The sequence below is a fragment of the Eutrigla gurnardus genome, assembly GCF_963514095.1.
Source record: "Eutrigla gurnardus genome assembly, chromosome: 14".
In the NCBI taxonomy this organism is placed as follows: Eukaryota; Metazoa; Chordata; class Actinopteri; order Perciformes; family Triglidae; genus Eutrigla; species Eutrigla gurnardus.
Genome location: NC_139937.1, coordinates 10,493,546 through 10,509,275, shown reverse-complemented (window position 1 = coordinate 10,509,275; position 15,730 = coordinate 10,493,546). Strand labels below are relative to the sequence as shown.

At 42.6% G+C, this 15,730-nt stretch overlaps 1 protein-coding gene across 1 annotated transcript in view; it reads left to right on the top strand.

The window, feature by feature from the left end:
• The first annotated feature begins 138 nt into the window (after positions 1–138).
• Positions 139–15,730, top strand: part of LOC311024199 (eukaryotic translation initiation factor 3 subunit H) — a 50,893-nt gene continuing 35,301 nt past the window's right edge. Inside the window, exons 1-2 of the mRNA XM_084026503.1 lie at positions 139–304; positions 9,379–9,535. Of these exons, the coding sequence (XP_083882629.1) occupies positions 203–304; positions 9,379–9,535 (259 nt within the window). The 5' untranslated portion in view covers positions 139–202. The remainder of the gene's footprint in view (positions 305–9,378; positions 9,536–15,730) is intronic.

The following is a 15,730-nucleotide window of genomic DNA, read 5'->3' as shown; positions in this document are numbered from 1 at the left end:
AAAACATATATATATATATATATATATACGTATATATACATATATATGTAAATATACATATATATGAGATAATACATACATGGTCCCAAGTTAAGAGGGAACTTGTCCTTGTTTCTATACGGACAGGAAAACGCACGCATCTATACCGGAAAGGTCCGTCACCGAACACCTTCCTCCCTTTTCCGCGTGTGGTGGTTTACAGATGGCTTCACGTAAAGAGTCTGCTTCAGCATCTACCCCTGTGATGGCTTCTACAGGCGGCACTTTGGACTCTCCTGTCAAGCAGATCCAAATAGAGGGACTGGTAAGTGTTGCTACGGTGCTGCGTTGCTACGTATTTAACGTCGGTAGCGGACGACAGAGAGACCGGTTGCCTGTGTTACCAGAAAGGGATGCTAGCTGAAGTGTACGCGCAGTCATGGCGGACAGATAATACAGCCGGAGTTTTGTAACGTACCGTTTATTACCTCATCCGATGCCTGTAGTGCATATTGCGTTATTTAAACCAATACAGTTCTGACCAAAAAGAGATTGTAGTTTACAACATCCCAAGCAGCTAACAGGCTAATAATAGGCCAACAGTTCCAAGTTAACGTTAGCTGGTGTTTAGCAGCCGGGAAGCTAAAGAGTTGTTTAATTTTAAAACCAGGACCTCCCTCGCAGTGGTAGCACCACAAGATAAAGATGCAGCCGTGTCGCTTCGTGCTTAGTTCCCTCTCATTGAAGTTATGTTATTTACCAGAAAAGAAGAGTGTAAATAGGAGGCATTTTGAGGCGTGCTCATGATCAGCACTAGCGTTACTAACGGTACCCTAATAATATTATTATTAATAATAATAATAATAACAATAATAATAATCAATCATTCACTATTCACTTTAAGGCCTTTCGCCCAATTGTTGTCATTTTTGCGGAAACACTGGTTTGATAACGATGTAAATGGTCTGAACACAACCATGTCAATCATACTACAAAGCCGACAGGCGTCTCCATTGTGTCCTTAGCACCTAGTAGCTCATCAGTCTGGTCCATTGTGTTACATTAGCTTTTCAGTCAAAATGTACTTTAATGCTTTGTATTGTTTCTACTTCTGTCAGATTTTCACAACTTCCAGTGTTGGTGAATTTCACCTTTTATCAAGCCTCCAGCTCACCGTTGATGTTTTCAAACTTCAGACAATGAACACTTTTATTGATATGGCACTCTTTAAGTTGAGAAACATTTAAGAATTGTGTGTCGCTGTTGCAGATCTTGTCTTTTTCCTTTTTAATTGATTATTGGCTCTATGTGTTGCTAATTTGTGACCTTTTAACAAGTATATTGTAATACATTTAGACATTTTAATATCACCCAATTAAATGCTGTAGCTTTGTATCCTGTAGTACCTCAGTCTAAACAGCAGAGGACAAACTTGCTTCGCTGCCATGTAGTGATGTCCTCCTTCCTCCTGCCCTACACTGCACTGGACACAAAGCGGCTCATTTGCCTGGTGTGCCTGAACACAGTAGCGGGACTTAAAACTTGCCAGCTGCTGCCTTCTTTTTATCTTGCTCATTAAAGCTGCCCTAGAGTTTCGGGCGGTAATTTTAAATCTAAATATTTCACCTCAATGTGTATTATTTAGACCTCCTAATGAGATTTTCTTAATTAATTTTCTCAGCCTTATCAACCAAACCTTTTTTTTATTGATGCAGTTAAATTAAAAACAGTCGATCCGTTTTGTGTGTGACCTCATTTGAAATTCAGACCGTTGAAGGAAAGGTGTCTTTTTCAGGTAGCATTATGAAATGCATTTCACCTGAATGCATTGATATGCGGGAGTTGCTGCTGTGTTGCGTCATGACCCGTCTGTCAGAGGTTTCGCTGGAGGGTTGCCCACAGACAGCATCACCGCTGCTGTGTGGTAGAATTGGATTGTTTCCTTGCTTTTGAAGAGGTTTCAGTGGTTGCTGTTGCCACAGGAGTGGGGTGCTGCACAGCGATGGGTTCCATTTTAACACCTACTAAGATCACACAGCTGCCTGTATGTTTGAAAAAGATTATTCATCTATTCTGATGGTGCATGTCAGACATGGATCTTGTTCACATACCATGAATTATTAACAGTCAGAAAGCACATTTTCCAGGAGATCGTGGCATTGTGATTCGGAAAGCTTTTGGTGATGAGAAAGGCAGAACGTATGTCGAAACAATTTTAATTTTAAAGATTCTTTGAGCAGTGGCAGACTTATTCTTTAGTCTTGTAGCACTGTGCCAGAACTGTTCCTTCTCCCCCCCTGAGGTTCTTCCACTTGCCTCCGGTCCTTAAGCCTGGGCTACTCAGGAAGTTGTTCACAATACACAATGTGACCCATATCAGCTGTAACACACAGGGGCACAAGAGTCTTACTACCCAGTCGAGATACATGTTTTCCCATCTGTCCAGTACAGTTACTCACAACTGTTTTTTCTCTATTGCTGTTTCGTAAAACAACATCTACAGTTAATGACTTGTAAGTTCAGTTGTGGTTGATTTATAGCCGCTTGCGGATACTGAGGTATCAACAAGTATTGTTTTATACTTCATTAGATCCTCCTTGAGCATCTAATAAAAATACAACACGAGAGCAACTGGGTGTTTACAGCAGCTAAACAAAATTATTTTCTTTCAATAGAAAAGGTCAATGTATTAATCTGATTTCATGCACAGCACTGTTTCACACAACAACAGCTAAAGTTGTCTACCTGGTTTTTACTCCTTGTTCAATGACTCTCTTGGAAACGATATACTCTGCCAAGGGGGAAGGAACTGTAAATGTGTTCTTGTTCTGCGTTTCCTGTGACGATTGCACAATGAAAGCCAAACGATGGTTTTCCAGTTGAATGCTTTAAATGTGAAGCGGCAGCTGGACGAAGTGTTTTCATTCGCAGCAACTTGTGCAGTTATGATATTAAGGCATTAGGAGAGTGAACAGTAAAACATTGCTATTGTTATTAAGATAAAAAAATGAAAAAATGCAACACTGGAGTGGATTGCATGCTGCATTGTTTATACTGAATCGTGTGAGCAGTTGAAGGGAATTTGAGACCAGCGTAGAATCCACCAGAGTAGAGGCGGACTTGTCCACCATCGATTTTAAAAATTAATATTCATTGCTTTTTTGTGTATTATCAAACATAGGGCTGCATGGCGGTGTAGTGGTTAGCACTGTCCAATCTGGGATCAGGCAGCATCTGTGTGGGGTAGCATGTCTCCCCCCGTGCTAGCATGGGTTCTCTCTGGGTGTGAATGTGGGCGTGAATGGTTGTCTGTCTCAGGGCCTGTCCACACGAAAACGTTTTCAGTGCATAAACGCAGAAGTCTTGTGCGTTTCGCCCTGCCGTCCACATGGATGCGGCGATTTCGCGGCGTGAAAACGCACTTTTTTGAAACCAGCTCTCAGGGTGGAAAAGAAAAAAACGGCTCCCCTCCGTTTCGTGATAATTTTCGTGTGGACGGCGAAAACGAATACGCGGACGTCATCGCCCCGCTCCTTGACCCTCGAGCCTGACTTCTTCCCCCGTGACGTCTCGTAACAACAACAATAACGGCGGCCTCCGTGCTCGTAGCAGATATTCTGCTCGTCTGTACGACGGCGTATCAGGGCCGCTGTATGAAAAAAAAAAAACGGAGCCGAGAGAGGGGGGCGATATACCGGGGGAAAAAGTTGCAGATATGCTGCTTTATTACGATGCTAACAAACAACCACTAGCTAACTTCCCATAAATGTAGGCATTTATTTGTCTAATTAATCCATCCCAACGTGTGACCACGCCTCGTCAAGGTCCTTAGGGTGACGGCTGTTGATGCTTATTGTTGGTTTTATTTATACGGGCCAAATTGTCATCTTATGGGTGTTTATTGATCGGGTGGTTGGGTGGCAATGGCAAACATCCGGTCAAGCTCCGTCTCTTCTTCTGCGTTTTTGTAGCAGAAACATCGCCGCATAAGGGCCTGGAATATGTACTACAGCGCGCTGAGTCGTTTTCAGTGGATTCGTTTGGACGCGGATTTTCTTGAAACGACGCCAAGGCAAAACGGAGAAAAAAAGTTAGTTTTGCTTCGTCTGGACGGGCCCTCAACCCTGTGATACACTGACCTGTCGTCCCTCCCCCCCCCAAGGACCCATAAGCCCTGATTATGCTTCCGCGTAGTGATCACGCAACGGCCATGCAACGGCCACGCAGTTGCTGGGAGACCGTGATGGTTCTGCGTTGGGTTTACGTGTCGAAATGTAATTCAAAGCCACACCGGTAACGGGCGCTATGTTTTTTGTAAAGACTGACCGACCGACCGAGACTCTTGACGTATATCGTCGTTAGCCTCGTTATAGCCTATTTGTTTACTTTCCGGCTTTAAACATCCACAATTTTTCAGAACTTGGTGTTTTATTTCTTTGTGCAAAAGCGACAAGGTGCAAACAATAAAACAAGGTGAAAACAATAAAAGTAGCCTTTTAAAAGTTTAAATGGCGGTGTTTATGAGTGGAAACCGGATAGCGGTCTCCAGCGGATGTAGTTAGCGGACCAATCACATCCAATGCCGCTGCGTTGGTGTTGCGTTGGTGTTGCGTTGGTGTTGCGTCGCCTCGACGCGCGTCTAGGATTTTTGGGAGGTACACGTCAGGCCCTTGCGTTGGACGTAAGGGGGTCCGCAAGCCCCCTTGCGTTGTGTCGACGTGGAAGCATAACTCAGCCTTTAAGCTACATAAGCAGTTACAGATAGTGAATGGTTTATGAAAAACAAGGTTTAATTTACTAAAAAATCTTAATGATTATAATGACATCCATATAAGAATAACACTGATAATTCGTCCTTCATTTAATTGGTAGTTGCATACCAAACTTGGTGTCGTTTTGTCATGTTAACTGTGAGAATAATAGCTGCAAAGGAAATTGAGAAGCAGCTGAAAGCACAGAGTTGGAAGTCCTTCTAATATCTTTGAGCAGGCGTTGTTGTTATTGTTGTTCAAACTCTCTACTCAGGAACCCATTTTCCCTACATTGCAATTACGCCTTCCACTGGTTGTTGCCAGGGTGACTGTCAGTAGTCTTGGACTACTTCACACTACAAGTCTGACATGACCTCTCAAAAGTCATGTGTTTTCACATATTCACTGAGCTCCCAAACTAACAAATCTGTCATTGAATCTATTCTCCTACCTCTTTCTCATTAAAGAGCGGTGTAAAACGTAATATTAAGGTAGCAGCTTCTCATTGTTGCCTGCACTGACATACTACATCAAGCCCAAACATTGAATAGCCTGTCCTCACTGAATAAAGAAATGAACCCATTCTTTCTAGCATGCTTTTATTGTACAAATTGCACATGAATAGCCAACCAAACAAAACACTTATTTAAATTAGACATTTTAACTATAAGAAATTCAAGTTTAATTTCCCCTGCTCCTGTTAAAATATTTTCTCAAACAACAAAAACATCACCAAACCGCTTTGAAATAATAATAAAAAAAAAAAAATACCTGGAGGAAAACGAGTAACAACGAATTAATCTAAATTAAACACAGCCATTTAAAATACCTAATGTTTCTGTGATTAGTCAGTCTCTTGGAGGTTGTGCTCTTGTTGGGCTTTTCAGTGCCTCCTCCTGCTTCCAGCTGTGGAAGAAATGTCCCACCAAGTTAATATACAACCAATAATTCTGGAATATTGTTCGGGTTACAAAGTAAGACTGCAATAGATAACGACATTGCCATGTAAACCAAATGTATTAATTTACACACACCGATGGCCAGAAATACTGATTACAGATTCAATACTGGAATCAGATTACATAAAATGCTATCAAAACTAGGGCTGTAGCGATACACTTATCTCACGATACGATACACGCTATTCAGCTCACGATGCAATATATATCATGATATTCAGCCAACGATTCGATTTTATATGATTTGATACATTTACATCATTTTCTGAAAGATTTTAAAGGGACAGTGTGATTTTGGTGACATCTTGTGAGTGTTCCATTGACTTGGATTGAATAAAAACTGAAAGAATCCATTACACAATATATGGCTCTGACTGGACAGAGAGTCTACAGCTTGCACATGCTGGACAAAATGAATCAAAGATGTGGTGAGAAAATACATTTATTGAAGTGCAAACTGAAACTTACAAAACACACACACACACACACACACACACACACACACACACACACACACACACACACACACACACAGCAACAGAGTGGGCTGGCTACGGGGCGGGGGGTGGGGTTTTGGGTGTCTAGAAACTTGGCGTTATTTACTTGCTTACTTACTTACCCATGATGAAAAGCTCTGAATGAACAACAGCTGAGCAGAAACGCTTGTCGACCGTCGCGGAGAAACACGCGTCTGGTCTGAACAGGGGGGCAGCGGGTCGCGTGCGATTTTCATGGGCGCGGCGCTTCAGCGGCTAGTGTGAACCCGGCGTGAACCCGGCATCACACCGGCCGCTGAAGCGCCGCGAATAGCCGCAGAACACAGCCCGCTCCCTTTCGGCGCCCTTGTTAACCGATAGTGTAGTTCAGACCAGGCACGAAGCGCCATGGGGATTTGAATGGCTCTTAATGTATAGATACTCACAGCTAAAAGATCGATACTTTCTGTGGAAACAAAATATCGATTCATGCAGAATCGATGACATTGCTCGGCCCTTATCAAAACCAAACCAATAACTGGAAACCTCTATGCCATTAAAAAATTGATGCATTAATGATGCCCAGTGCATTTCTGTTCTTTGTATGGTCCCATGTCCATCCTATATTTCAGAAGTCTTGGGCGACCTCTCGGTTAAGTCAGTCCCGGCATCTTCTGCACACTGAATGTTTAATGTTAGATAAAGAGATGCGTTAATGACATTTCCAACAGTCCAGTGCTGTCAGATGAGGTGGGAATCTGAAGGGGGTCTCAGTTCAAGGCTTATTGCAACTCGCGCCACATCAAAGCAGTATCTCCGTCAAGTATATTACAGCCAACGTTGAGTGTGGAGGTCGTATACACATCAGTGCCGCTAAAAGAAAACTCATTATGGGATCGTCTCTCTTGCTGTACTTTCTCATAACTTGAGCCCCGTTGTGGCGGGAATATGAGCCCTTTTGCGAGCGAGAAAGAAGATTTATGATAAGAATTAAAGGCAGCCAACGGGGGATTTGGACCGCAATTGATTTTGCACAATTCAATTTTAAGCTTGTTGATTTATAACACGCTGTCCACATATCAATCTTGGGCTTCTCCACATGAGATGAGCTCACTGCGCTAGCTGCTGGTAAGCTAGATCAATAAAGTTGTGCGTGTGAGCGTGTGCGCGTGTGTGTCGTAGGTTTGCACAGAATTGGAGCTTTCCAGGCTTTGCTTACAATGCCTAATGGCATTTACTCATCACCAGGAAGCCTACACAACTAATCCACTGAAACCCCTTCCTTCCTTCCTTCCTTCCTTCCTTCCTTCCGTTTCTTTAAGTGCAGAAGCTGCTTCACTTCCCCCACCATATAAGGCAATTCTGTAGATCCAGGGTTTTTCTTAGATGTGTTGCTCGAATTTAGCTTTATTTATTTGACCTTCCTGGAGTTGTTTTTAGCCAGTTGTCCCTCTCTCGCCCCCTCCTTTTCCAGATGGACACTATTTAAGTGCGCGATGAACAGATTGCCAGGAGCTAGATAGCGGAAAGCATTGTGCATCAGTGCTATCAAACTCTCACTGATGGAGGAAGACTAGACAGGCTATTCGAGAGCAGAAAAAGGAGCCGTTGTGGGGGCAGGTGGGACCCTGTTCTCCCTCGCTGCCACTGGTTCACCTGGCAGCTCTCCTCGCACTCACCCGCGCCCTTCCCACTCTCTTTTTGTCATCATTTCCTTTATCCGTTGTCACATTTTCTCAGTTGCAGTTCCTCACTTTTCTATTGCCCTGCTCCACCACTTTTCCAGAGTTCTCACTCTTGCATTTTCTCCCCCCCCTCCTTGTTCAGACATTCCTCCCCTCTCGGTCAGAAAAGCCATGGCAGGCAGGCAGGGAATATGATTTGTTTTTCTACCCACCCCACATCTCTCTCTTCTCCCACCCCTAACTCTTTTACTTGTTGCACGGCGGGTCCACCATTCCATTGAAATAAATCATCACCCAAGACAGATGCATGTGTGTGTATGCATGTGTGCGCTCGAGCTAGTGAGACGAGTAAAGGCTCCCTCATGGTGATGATGTGTGTTTTGTTGTGAGCATGGCCCCAGGACTACCACCCTGCTTCTGCGTGTATGTGTATGTGTATTATTAATGCCCCTGGCTGTGACCTGCCCCCACACTGTTATCGCTGTGATTTATGCTCTCCTGCTCCGTACTGTGGTTTCAGATTCTTGTCCTCTTTCCTGTTCATTTAGACGCGTTGCCTTTTCTGCACCCTTTGCCTCAGCCGGTTTCTCTTTCTGCTGGTCAATGTTTGTCATGATTAGTCGGTGTATGTGTGTGTTTTAAGCCTGTGTTTGTGTGTCGAAGTAAGCCATAGCCCTTCCCAGCTGTCCTTGGTGTTGGCGATGCAGCATTGGTGCTTAAACCAGCTCCTCAATCATACGGAGGCTTGTCCCATTGGCCCATTTTTATCTGGCATTAAATATTTAAATTCATACGATGATGCATGGACACCCTGTCCAGATGAGGTACAGCAATGTGGGATATCGGGCTACAGATCCAAATATATCCTCCTACTGTACGAGGGTTGCTTTTTTTTTAGAAAAATTGACTAGATACAGGATTTTATTCTTAATGCGTGTTGCCGTGTGTCCTTACCCACCTTTTTTTCTTATTGATGCTTACATGTAGATTATAATAATGATGCAGCTATTGTGCACAATTTAACATTTTCAAAAGATAAAACATATATATAGAATTTAATACACACTGGAATAAATGCCATATTTTGTCTATCCTTTTCCCACTTGTATTAATTAAATAGTTTAATGTACTGTATGAACTGTGATAAAACAGTCAAACAACACAGAAAAGAATGCCACAAATCTGAAGCTGTGGAAAAAGATATCAAAGCGTCTTGTGTAAAAACCAAAAACTCACCCCAGCACTAACTAATGAGCACAAATCAACATGAGTACAGACGTAATTGAATTGGATAACATAAATCAAAGGCTGATAAAATACAATAACAAGCGATGCCGTAACAGGCACAGAATGCACAAAAACGGCCCTGATGAAAAAAAAATTGCCAGAAAATATTTTTAATATTTTTCCTCAACCGTTATTGAAAGAAGCATAAAGCCTCCTTTCCTCTGCCTTTCCTCCTCCTCCACCTCTCCTCTGTTGTGGTAGGTTGATACATCAGTGATGGTGCTCTTTCTGTTTTTCACAGGTGGTGCTGAAGATTATCAAGCACTACCAGGAAGAGGGCCAGGGCAGCGAGGTGGTTCAGGGTGTCCTCCTGGGCCTGGTCGTTGAGGACCGTCTGGAGATCACCAACTGCTTCCCCTTCCCCCAGCACACCGAGGATGATGCAGACTTTGATGAAGGTAAACGAGAGCAGTGTTCCCTTTCTGTGTATTCTATCGATCCTCTCCTGCAGCTGGCAAAATGCACACGCACCCACACACACAAAATAACATCACAACAACACAGCCCGACATGAATACCTGGTAAGCACCAAATGCCATTAAAACTTAGCGGATAAAGCATGCAGTGGGTTTAGTGTTATGATGGCTGGTACATTGCGGAGATGATAACATCTGAATGCTTCAGCAACAGAGAGGTGTTGGTCTTGGCTTGTACTCAAATTCTGAAATGACCAAAGATTGTTTTCTTAGTAATTAAAATTCTACTAAATGCCTTGACGAATTTTACATTTGGATGGACAAGTTTTTAAATAGCGCAGAGTACTTCAGTTGACATGGCACTGAAAATATTAAGTTGGAACATTTCTGTGAAATAAATGTGTATTGTTTTGGTCAGGGAAAGTTTGTGGTTGGTGGGTATTATTTTGACCTTGTCCTTGACGGGTGAGCTGGGAGTTGAAATTTCCAATTTTGTGCAAAAACAAATTCATTAAAAAGAGGCAATAAATGTACAAACAAACGCTACTGGCCACTGAATCCTACTGGAACTGGTTCTTTGAGATATAGCAAAACTGTCTCAGAACAAATATTTCCTCCAACCACCAAACCATCATTGTGTTAATTCACACAATGTGTCTTTGAAAGGCAGATCGCTTTTCTTAGCCCTTTTTAATTGGCACGAACCTTAAAGAAGTAAGAGACTATCAAGGCCCGCAGCCAATCATATCAACCACTCCCTGAATGTCTCTGTGTGCGTAAGTTGTCCCCAAGGGCGTGGTAAGGATAATGCCGACTTTTAAGTAAGCTAACTATCATTAGCTGTCCTACACTGTCAGCACCGGGGTTGATGTCTGAGCAGGGATTGTTTGGGCCACAGGTGGGTGGTACAAACGTGCACTGGATTCTATTTAGTCTTTAACTGCACATGTCCTCTTTAAGTTTCCCCTCCCATCGACTGTCATATCAAAGGATACCATGTCCTATGACCTCAGCCCTTTGCTTGTCACGCCTTGTTGTTACCCGTTCCTTGTTAGCGCAACAATATCCGCTACAAGCCAAGCCAGGCTGAAGGATGGCAATGTGAGCAGATGCGGGAAACCGAGGAAAGTCCCGCTCTAACAGGCCTCTGCTGCTAACGAGCAAGTGTCAAAATTCTGCAAGAGACACAGGCGCCAATGGTGGCTCAAGGTCGTTAGTGTCGGGGGTGTGTGTGTGTGTGTGCTGGTGTGTGTGTGTGCTGGTGAGTGTCACGGCTTGTTGTGTTATTGACTTTTGATGTGTTGGATTTTCCGTCTCTCACTGCCTCTAAACTAACGAGGCCTTCACTGAGTAGCGTCTTGTCAGGAACACTCAAATGTACAGAACGGATTTCCTCTCAACCGTGCATTTGCAAAAGGTGACAGACTACAGGTTATCTGTCACTACGGAACCAAGTTCCAAATGGAAACGTGTTGGGGATCATTCATGATGTGTGTGCCGTTTGCCAATTAGATTATTTTGGATCGACGGTAACAGTGCATGAACCTTAGACAACTTTGTAGACTACAGAATGCTCCTGAGTTTATGCTACGCTCACAGTCGTATCTGTTCAATACCATATCTCTCTGTCTCTCTATTGTTCTGGCAGAATGCAGTGTTTTGTTGACGTGTGAATTGGGACTGAAACAAGCATGTCTGTGGAATTACTCTTGGAGCATTGATATTCCATTTAAGATCCAGGGTGAAACTTTGATAAATGATGGAAGGCTTAAAAGCGTTAAACTACTTGTGATGTATATTTAGATAAATTGGATGATCGATTGAACATTTTATTGGCTAAAAACCACACAGCCTCCAAAATAATCCTCATTGCCACATCAATAATGAAAAACGATGGCCAGTGACACTCTGGGTAATGTTTTGGACAGTCCCCAAAGACGATGCAGTTTTTCAGTAAATACTGCAGATAATACCAAGGTCGGTGTAATCTGCCTAAATCCAGTATTTTCACTAGACACCAGACGGGTGTGTGTTGCTGCAAATAAAATAGCTTCCATTTTTTGCTTTAAACTAGGAGGAGACCCAGACGGGTCCACTGTGCTTTGGAGGTTATTGCTCACACTTGAGTTGTTGTCAAAAATGCTGGGTCCACAGCTTCTGCCAGTAATGTTTCAATCAGCACTTCGTTATTCTGTACCATGCTACCTTTCTTTCTGGAAGTGGAAGGCCCGAAGTAGGTATACGATTGGGAGCCTTTGCAGGAGAGTGGACAGGCACAAACACACACACACACACCCACACACTAGAGGCACAGGAGGATATTTGGCCAAAATGTTTTTGACAGTTGCATCCATTTTTGAATGTGTCTCAGAATGTGGTCTGGATCTCTGTTTTTGTATCAATGTTGCCCTATCTCTGACCATCTCCGGCTTTTGTATCGACTTTCTGATGCATATCAGTTAATTGCTACACCCCTAGGTAAAGGTTTAGATTTGGTGTAGGAAGACTCAGCAGAGCAGCATGCACTCTCTTTACCAATCAAGCAGCCTAGCTTACAAGTTTTGCATGCGTTTGTGTGAACCCATGTGTCTACCTGAACCGTCTTACACTGAGTCATTGCCTGCTGGAGGCCCACTCAGACCAGAATTACTTCTCCAATCTATCCCCAAAGGAAAGATGGACAGGATTGGCAGTTAGGTGACTATGACTCTGCGTGTTTTTCTTTGTGTGTGCGCATTTGAGAGCAAGCAGGTCTGTGTGTGTCTGCTATGCTGCCTTTTCATCAACAGGTGCCAGTGTGGAGCTGTACTGTGCAGGACAGTCAGCGGCAGCAAATGTGACCAATATGAGTGAGGGGGAAAGATGGAGGAAGAGAGTAATCGAGCGCGCACAGCAGAATCTGCCTCAGATAAAACCTTGGCTGAACCCCAACCCTCCCTATTTCCCATGTCCTTGCATACTTTGTCCTTGTATCATTTACAAAATGTATGGAGAGAGATGTGTAGAACCGCAGGCACTTATTCTCTCGGCATTTTGTGCACCAGAGGCACGCAAGTAGCATCTTAATAATGTGCTCTGGCCCTCTTCTTTTGTTGGGATATGAGCGATAATACAAAGCAGAGGTGTCCTGGCACAGAAATGATTGGGGACAGCGGCATACAGGGAATTTACATCGGCCCTTGCAGGCTAGTTATTGTGACCCTTTCTTCTCCTGATGCACACCCAAACGCACACACTGCTGGGAGAGGCGCTTTGTTTATCAGCTTTGCAAAGGATTTGTTACATAAGAGACGATATTGTAGCAAAGTACATCACATTTCAACCTTTCTATGTTACCTATAGCTACATTAAACAGTAGGTTGATATTAACATCCTAATGTGTTTCTAGTTTTGCCGACCCCATTGAGAACTCTGCAGCTCTCATTGTTTCGGTGTGCTGGTCCATATTGTTGCCTCCCTATGGCTCTCTTCTGTATGTTTATTGAAAATGTCACTCCGCTTCACGTTTTGACAATGCGTGGGCGTTTATTTGTTCCGATTTCGTTCTTGCATGCTCTGCCATGCACCTGTCTATTCTTGAACAAGTTTACAAAGATGTGTGTTCAATTTTGTATATTCTTCACCAACTGCTATCGTAAAAAAAAACACCCAGCTGCTCCCATATCACAAGCTTGTGCAAACGGACTGCTACCTGCAGAACCTTCACTGTCCACTTTAAAAACGCATAAAAGTAAGCATTTTTCAAGTATGGTAACTGTTGGATTAAGTAACTATTAATTCATGTAATTCATTTAGATTACATCTGACTTAAAAATAGTTGAACACTTTGTCATTTGATTAATAGGGGTGTCATGATTCTGATTCTAAATCCATTGGCATGAGCTTTTGCATTTCAAAACCAACATTCGCATATCTGCCATCTAGTGGTTCTCCTTCACCGACTGGTGAAATAAGTTCAAATATTACATTTTGAATGAATTGTTAAAATGGACAGAGTGGCACATTCCCAAAACATCATAGCAGTTATATCACACATGATATTTTGCAGCCTCTTTTTGAAGAAGAATGAGTTGGCAGGGCATAAAACCAGTGATCTGTTGATCTTTAGGAATCAAGACTCCAACAATGGCAGAGTGCTGGACAGAATATTTAAAAGGAATCCTGAGACTCCTGTTGGTTAAACAACTGATGAAGTGTGGCTCAGTGCAATTCACAGGCTTATAAAGCATGATTGGCTTGCCCGTTTGTCTCGTAAGGAGAGATTATATCACACTAACCAGTGCTCAGTACCACTTTTAGTAAGTCCGTTTGATATTCATGTCACTAGTTTTCAGCAGCAAGAGGAGGTAACCTGAAGGTAGAACAAAATTAGCCTGCTTTTTCCATCCCTTCACCCTCCATCACTTCCCTCCTTCCTCTTCTCCCTCTTTTCCCTCTCCCTTTCTGTAACCCACTGCAGGTAGGAAAGCTGCCTACGCCCTTCTCTCTGACCGTTTCCCTTCTTCGCTCTCTGCAATCACTGACTCGGCTTTGTTCCTTCAGAACCTTTTCTTCACCCTTTCTCACGTTCTTTTATCTTCTCTTCCCTCGTTCTACGCCACATTGTCCAAAATCTACCCACTCTCCCTCCGTCTGTCCGTCCCTGCCACAACCATAGGAGGATTAATGAAGCAACATTGGAGAGAGTAACCAATGCCCGGTTGGGGTAATTATGTCCAGAAAATGAAGTGTTCATTTTATGATGTGTGTATTTAATTAGAGGCTAATCTACATTTCATAAGATATTACAAAATATGTTAATTTGATATTATATGTATGACTTTTAACATATGTTTGTGCGTCCCCCATCATCATGTTTTGCATTGGCTCAGAAGATGTTGACACCCTGGTGAAACAAACGCGTTTTGGAGCTTGTTTTGCAATGTGTCCTGATTTCAGCAATTAGATGGGTTTTTTTGTGGGTAGGACAGCACATGATGGTCTTTACTTGACCAAGGACCATTTCATTTGGACATTTGACATGACAAAATATAATAAGGCTGGAGCTATTCCAGTCCTAACAAGACAATTAATTAAAAAAGGCATAGAAAGTATCTTGTTGTATAAACAACCCGTAATCATTAATGAGGTTGATTTTGCTGATTGACGGCCTCTTTTCAGTTTATTTGTTGTTTATGTCACTCCCGCTGCCACTGTTTGAATTACTTGGTAAACCAATTAGCCACAAAACGTCAGGTTGAAGTGAATACCATTTGGCCCATGAGATCAAGAATCTGGCTGTTGACACTAAAGCAGGAAATGAACTGAGCTAGTCCTTCCAAAATTTGTTTTTGAAATCTGTTTTCATGGACATTTTTCAGGATATAGTATCATAAACACAATTGATTCTTATTTGGGACACAGAAATTGTTAATAATCTGTCACGCGTTTAGTGATTTCACAAGTAATTTTTGTTTAAAAAAAGTTTACCAAACCTACACATGTGTTGAACTTTACAAGAAGTCTCTCTCATACCTCGTGGGTGTCTGTGTGTCTCCGTCTGTGTGCATCAGGCACCTGAAGGGCTGAAAAGTGAAAGCAATGCAGAAGTGCGTTAAACTTGCATTCTTTCCAATGGCCAGCAGGGAGAGAGATGCCTCTGGTTCCAGAAACGAGTCTGATTGCAGAGAAGTCGGAGAAAATGACCCTATACTTCTCACTTGATTTATTACCTCAATAAACACTGAGACCACAAACTCATGTTTACAATCGCTAGTTTCACGTCTTCTTCAATACAGCACAATGTTCATTTAGTAAACGATGGTCCCATTTAGTGCCCAATAGATCATCATAAAGCAGGCTATGTGGCTATGTTGTGATTGACACTAATCACAGTGACTGTTCAATTCTTATACAGTCTATAGTGTGCATGTGTTCTTAAAACTTCCTAAGTCCCTGAAATTGTGTCATTTTAAAGGACCTGCAGACCAGTGTTCCATCCCTACAGGTGTTTTTCTAATATAACCTACCTAGAGCTCTTCAGGACTGTGTCTCCCAGAAAACTAAATGAGTTTTCTTGCAAATTTTAGGGTGGAACAAGCTGCAATTGTTTCAGTCTAACTTGAAAAAAACATACATTCTACATTCTAATGTTGTATATGGTAATGTACTTTTTTTAGCATTCTTCCCTCTCTGTGA